At 42.1% G+C, this 7039-nt stretch overlaps 1 protein-coding gene across 3 annotated transcripts in view; it reads left to right on the top strand.

Annotated features, from left to right (window-relative positions):
- Positions 1-1836, top strand: part of LOC102501091 (putative dimethylaniline monooxygenase [N-oxide-forming] 6) — a 35353-nt gene extending 33517 nt beyond the window's left edge. Inside the window, exon 7 of one of the 3 annotated variants that reach the window (XM_006147797.3) lies at positions 1032-1836. In XM_006147797.3, coding sequence (XP_006147859.1) covers positions 1032-1377 — 346 coding nt within the window. In that variant the 3' untranslated portion in view covers positions 1378-1836. The remainder of the gene's footprint in view (positions 1-1031) is intronic. The other 2 variants (XM_006147796.3, XM_027771545.1) reach the window with 2 other exon arrangements.
- Positions 1837-7039: the final 5203 nt, after the last annotated feature.

The following is a 7039-nucleotide window of genomic DNA, read 5'->3' as shown; positions in this document are numbered from 1 at the left end:
GAAAGAGATCACCGCCACCCCCCACCAGGAGGGATAGCCATGCTATAATCCCTTCTGCACTCCTTCTGCACTCTCCTCTCAGGATTTTGGGCATGTTTACAGAAAAGGTTCATGATGAAAAACTACACATCAGGGCTAGCAGGTGGTTTAGTGGCTAAGGTGCTGGACTCCCACATGGCTGACTGTTCAAGCCCCAAACCCAGCAGCTTGAAAATCACACCAGTCATGTGGGTCCAGCCCTAAGCCACTGTGTCTGTTGAAGCTGATAGGAATAAGGAGGAGAAAGAGAAGGCTAAGTGTCAGTTTTACTGCTTAAATGATAGCTGTGCTTCAAGGTTACTAAAAGCAAAAAAGAGCACATTCCAGCTGAAAGTATGAAATAATTTATGTTAGTAAATTGCAGCAACATTAAATCATACATAAATCCAACTTTTTTAGAGGTTTTTGCTATAGGGCATGTGCACTCACCAGAAAGAGAGAGAGAGAGACAGAAAGTGAGAAATCACCCCCTGGGTGGATGGCCATACCGCAATCCCTTCTCTTCCATTCTCCTCCCGGGATCTTGGCATACACGCACAGGTGCCTGGCGTGAGTTTAAGCCACCAGGTCCAGGACTCGAACCACCGTTGACTACATGGGAGTCCAGCGACACAGCCATTATGCTAGCTGCTGGTCCCACATAAATCCAGTTTTTAAACAGCCAATATACAGCTCTAACACGGGGGCAGATGCTAAGCAGTGACCATGATTATGACACAGCAGACCACTTCGATCCAGAGTCGGTGTGCCCCAGGCCACGTGCTAAAGGCGAAAACCCAAAATCACATCAATCACAGAGATTAGGAAGCAGAAAGAAATCCCAACTCATTAGCCGAGGAACAAACAATAAATTCAATTTTGTAGAAAATGGGGGTGGGTTACAACTGGAAGTGACGGCAATGGCATTCTTCTGAGACAGAAGATAAGACAGTCATGCTTCTATTTCGGTTGTGATGTGAGACCCATTGCAGTATATTCTTCTCTTTCCTCAGGTTTGGCCAGAGCCAGACTTTGCAGACAGATTACATCACGTACATGGATGAGCTGGGCTCCTTCATTGGGGCCAAACCCAGCGTGCTGTGGCTCCTCCTCACTGACCCCCGACTGGCCATGGAGGTGTACTTTGGCCCTTGCAGCCCATACCAGTTTCGACTGATGGGACCAGGGAAGTGGGATGGAGCCAGAAATGCCATCTTGACCCAGTGGGACCGGACAGTGAAGCCCACCAGGACCAGGACTGTCGGTGAAGCTCGGCACCCTTACCCCCTTTACAATGTGCTTAAAATGCTTTCATTCTCTGTGTTACTGCTGGCTGCTTTGCTTACATTTTTTTTTTAATGAGAAAGTCTTTTGGGTCTAATGGACAACCTAGAAGTTTAATTGCATGACACCCACTTGCCCAGCCCCCACACACATACACAATGCTTGAACTCTTCTTACCCATCAGATGGTATTAAAATGAGTCCTGCCTGGCCCATTTGAATCAACGTAAAAATAAAATGAAAAACCTCAGCCTCCCTCTTTCTGATGAGAATCTATTCTTTAAAATGCTCTCACATTCTGAGTTGGTTAAGTCTGGGTATGCTCCAGATAGGAAAGAAGACAGGAGGTTGAATAAGCCTGAGTATGATTTTCAGGCTGGGAAGAGTTTAATAAACTTCGCAAGTACAGTATGTCAACCGCTGTGTTTTCTACAACATTAACTGAAGATAATGAATCGATACAAAAAGATTGCTTAGACATGAATTGCCAAAGCTCTCTTCCAAAGAAACACATAACCTGAACAGACTTATATTTATTAAGGAACTTGAATTTGTAGTTTAAAAACTTTCCCAAAACCAGCAGATGGCTTGGTGGTTAAAGGCGTTGGACTCCTACATGGTTGACTACAGTTCAAGTCCTGGACCTGGTGGCTTGCTTTCTCATTTTCCCTCTCTTGTTCTCTCTGTCTTTCTCTGATCTAATTGGAAAACAACAATAATAAAGTTAAATAAGGTAATTCTTTAAGAAATTCATCACTTTCCCACAAAGAACTTCACGCTAAGAGGGCTTCATTGGTGAATTTTGCCAAACAATTAACAAAGCAATAATAGCAATTATATGCAACCTATTCCAAAAAATTAAAGAGAACAGAAGACTCCCCAATTCATTGTATGAGGTTGCTATTTTAGTGACAAAAAAGACAAAACTAGTATAAAAAATAAACTTTAGATTATTAACCTTAATGAACATGTAAGGATTCTTAATGAATATTAACATAATTCAACAGTATCTAAATTAGAAAACATATTATCCATGTAGGATTTATTCCAGGAATGCAATGTTGGTTTAATAATTAATATAAGTCACAGGACCAGCAGTTACTGTAATGGCTATATCGCTGGAATCCCATGTAGTCGACTGTGGTTCGAGTCCTGGACCCAGTGGCTTAAACTCATGCCGGGCGCTTGTGCATGCGTGGCCAAGATCACTAGAGGAGAAAGGAGTAGAAGGGACTGCAGTGTGGCCATCCCTCCTGGGGGGTGATTTCTCGCTTTCTGTCTCTCTGTCTCTCTCTGTCTTTCTGGTGAGCACATGTGCCCTATAGCAAAGAACTCTAAAAAAATAAATAAAAAATAATTAATGTAAGTCACCATATTTATGAACTAAAAATGAAAAAGCATATGATGATCTCAAAGATGCAGAAAAAGCATTGACAAAAGCCAACATTTGTTCCTGACGACTACTCAGCAAACTAGGGATAGAAGGAAACTCCCTCAATGGATTAAGGGCGTCTGTAAAAAGCCTACATCTGTGAAGCTGGGGTTGACATACTTCATTCTCCATTCCTGGCCATTTCACCCATGGTTGGACTACTAGAAGTCAGGGTGTTTTACCTTTGGAGTGGCACCATGAGGGTACAGAGAAGGCCTATCCAGTGCTAAATTTTCCCCATTAAAAGCCATAATAAAAATGATGAAGTTAAAAAAGAAAAAGCAGTATTCTGAATTTTAGAAGTATTTAATTTTTAAGAAAGTTTAGAAAGTTAAGAAAGTTTAGTATATAAACACTTCCAAAACAACAGGTTTTACACAACATACAAAATCCTATGTATAAGAGTAAACATCTACTTGGGCCATTTGTCAAACTTAGTTTTTTTTGTTTTTTGTTTTTTTTTTTGGAGAGGTTTTTTGCTATAGGGCACGTGCGCTCGCCAGACAGAGAGAGACATAGAGACAAAAAGCGAGAAATCACCCCCCAGTGGGGATGGTCATGCCGCAATCCCTTCTCCTCCATTCTCCTCTCGGGATCTTGGGCACGCACGCACACACGCCCAGCGTGAGTTTTAAGCCACCGGGTCCGGGACACGAACCGCGGTCGACTACGTGGGAGTCCAGCGACATAGCCATTACGCTAACTGCTGGTTCCCTGTCAAACTTAGTTTTGAAATCTGTTTCTCATGTACCCTTTTGTGTCAGGAAGGACATTCACTATCTGACTCCCTCTTTTCCTAAAAGTCTGGTGTTAGCCTACTTTGAAAAAAGGAAGAAGAAACTAGAAGATGTCAGTTGGTTCTCCTAAGTCTCAGTTTCTATTTTGCTTCCACGTCATGTTACCGTGTACTAGAGAAGCAATCTCAGAAAAAAATAAAGAAATAATCAGCTGTAGGGCTTGCAAAATAAAGGGAGAAATTCTTTCCCAAACACTTTTTCTGTTTAAATATTTAAATTAAATGTAAATGTGCAAGGCCAAGCCCAGGCACTGTCCAAAAACCCAAAGTGAAGGCAAACTACACATTACTCAACGCTTGCCGATGACAGCTCTGCCTTCGGGGGTCCTCTCTGGCTGCCCCAGCACAAGCACTGGCCACTGTTGGCAAGGGCACATCTTCCTCTTTCCCCACAGCTTTTCTGACTGAAGTTGATATCTGCCTGGTCTCTGAATGTCAACGCTGCCTAATTAGATCACTGCCCAGTAGGTCTCCCCTTGCCCCATCGTAAACTACTTTTATTCTTAGACAACAAGGTTGTCTATGTAGAAATTATCGTGAAATCTAAGAAAGTTACTAGAACAAATGATCACATTTCTATATACTGCTAATAAACAATAAGAGATTTTTAAAAATATTCCTATCATGAGAGGGTATGCTTGTACATGCACATGTTCACGAGACAGACGCCGTGAGCAAGGTCCCATCGCACTTCGATCAGTTTCCTCAAGCCCTCTTCCTATTCAGGACCTCGGGCATGAGTGTGTGCACTCCAGGAATATCTCAGGTCAACTTAAGATCCAGACCCCTGGTCGGCTATGTGACTTCTAGCACTGCACGAATACACGATTATCTGCCCTACTGTGGCTAGTTCAAACATTGACATTTGTTTGCTCTTAAAGGCAAAATGAATATTAAGTTAAAAATAAATAAAGCCACAAGGAAATGATAGCTGAGACTCTCATGCATATATTGCAAATATACATCATCCCCTGAACTGCACTAGCCTAGGCTCATCAACCGCCCTTATTTAAAAGAATACACTACACTTAGAGAGCAGGTATTTAACATGCATAGTTGCAGGGGAGAGAAATAAAGGCACAAGGAGAGAAGAGAAGCCCATTGGCAATTAGGTGGTATAGAAAAAAAATAGAAAAAGGAAGAAAAAATTTAAGGACCTATAAACCAAAAAAGTTGGGAGATTCACAACACTTCCTCCATTACAAAACAGAAAATTGTTAAATATCGGAACAATTTTTTTTTTTTTGAAGGGTTTTTGCTACAGGGCACCATGTCCCACCACCTCGGGCATGAGTGTGTGCACTCCAGGAATATCTCAGGTCAACTTAAGATCCAGACCCCTGGTCGGCTATGTGACTTCTAGCACTGCACGAATACACGATTATCTGCCCTACTGTGGCTAGTTCAAACATTGACATTTGTTTGCTCTTAAAGGCAAAACGAATATTAAGTTAAAAATAAATAAAGCCACAAGGAAATGATAGCTGAGACTCTCATGCATATATTGCAAATATACATCATCCCCTGAACTGCACTAGCCTAGGCTCATCAACCGCCCTTATTTAAAAGAATACACTACACTTAGAGAGCAGGTATTTAACATGCATAGTTGCAGGGGAGAGAAATAAAGACACAAGGAGAGAAGAGAAGCCCATTGGCAATTAGGTGGTATAGAAAAAAAATAGAAAAAGGAAGAAAAAATTTAAGGACCTATAAACCAAAAAAGTTGGGAGATTCACAACACTTCCTCCATTACAAAACAGAAAATTGTTAAATATCAGAACAATTTTTTTTTTTGAAGAGGTTTTTGCTACAGGGCACATGTGCCCGCCAGACAGACAGAGAGAGACAGAGAGACAGAAAGTGAGAAATCACTCCCCAGGGGGATGGTCACGTCACAATCCCTTCTCCTCCATTCTCCTCTTGGGATCTTGGATATGCACGCACACACGCCTGGCGTGAGTTTAAGCCACCTGGTCTGAGACTCGAACCGTGGTCGACTACATGGGAGTCCAGCGACATAGCCATTACGCTAACTGCTGGTCCCAAATATCAGAACATTTCTATTCTTTCAGAAGAGGGCACCATTAAATGAGAAATCAAGTAAAATATCCCAATATCATAAAAATAAAGAAGATAAAGTTATTATATCTAGATACACATTAACAGACAGGTGGATAGAAAAGGGCAGGAAGGAAGGGAGGGAGGGAGAGATTGAAGAAGTGAAGGAGGAAGGGGGGAAAGGTTTCCCAGAGACCCCAGAACTGGGAGTCCTGCTTCCATGTTCAATGGGTGTGGGGACTGCACAGTGACCTCTATGTGCTTAAGACTATGGCATCTGAAATAATGATAAATACCCTTTTCCAGCACATAGTACAAGATAGAAAAGGAAAAGGAAACTTGGAAATTTTAGGGTACTAGTAAACAGTGGGTGTCATCTTTCTCACATGCCTGAAATTCATTACTTTCATGCTCACACTTGATTAGCAGTTCAAGCGGATATAAAAGTATAACCTGTAAATCATGTTACCTTAGTTTTTTGAAGGTTTTACCCCCTTATATTCTGGCTTCAGTATTACTGTTAAAAGTTCATTGTCATTTCTTTTTTTTTTTGGAGAGGCTTTTGCTATAGGGCACATGCGCTCACCAGAAAGCCAGAGACAGAAAGCAAGAAATCACCCCCCAGGGGGGATGGCCACGCCACAATCCCTTCTCCTCCATTCTCCTCTTGGGATCTTGGGCATGCACGCACACACACACAACCGGCGTGAGTTTAAGCCACCAGGTCCGGGACTTGAACCATGGTTGACTACATGGGAGTCCAGCGACATAGCCATTATGCAAACTGCTGGTCCCTCCAAAAGTTCATTGTCATTTCTATTCTCAGTTCTTTATACAAGACTTGTAATCTTCCCTTGATGTCCACAGTACTGGTCCTGGAACCACCCTCACACCCTCAGACCCAAATCTTCAGATGCTCATGTCCTAACATATAACATGGTGTAGCACTTGCATGTAAGTGATGCCCCTCCTCCTGAATATTTTAAATCACTTCTAGATGACTTACAATATCTAATACAACATTAATGGCATGTGAATAATTGTTACACTGTATTGCCTTCTTCATTCGTGTCATTTTTATTGCATTATCTATTCCCCCCAACATTGAGATGCATGGCTGATTAGATCCACAATGCAGAGTCCACAGCTACAGAGAGCTGACTGTATTTTCTTTTCTGGAAGGTCACAGAACCTTCTTTGATCCCTGGAGTTCTGAAATTTCATGGTGAAGTAGTTTGGTTTTGGGCTTTTCGCATATTTACACGTCTGGAACTTTGCCAGTTCAATTTCTACAGAGATCAGACTGTTTCCAAACCCGACCAAGTTTGCCAGCTGTTGTGTCACTAACCAAACCACAGGCACTGGTTGTACTGAAGGAAGGGACGGCTTTACTGTCAGGTACACAGCAGCTCACACTGAGAAAGCTCAGTCTCCATGAGGAGTTCCCTT

The sequence above is a fragment of the Tupaia chinensis genome, unplaced genomic scaffold (assembly GCF_000334495.1).
Source record: "Tupaia chinensis unplaced genomic scaffold, TupChi_1.0 Scaffold000223_1, whole genome shotgun sequence".
NCBI classification, from domain to species: Eukaryota; Metazoa; Chordata; class Mammalia; order Scandentia; family Tupaiidae; genus Tupaia; species Tupaia belangeri.
Note: the sequence above shows the minus strand (reverse complement) of the source record. Positions and strands in the feature narration are given on the sequence as shown.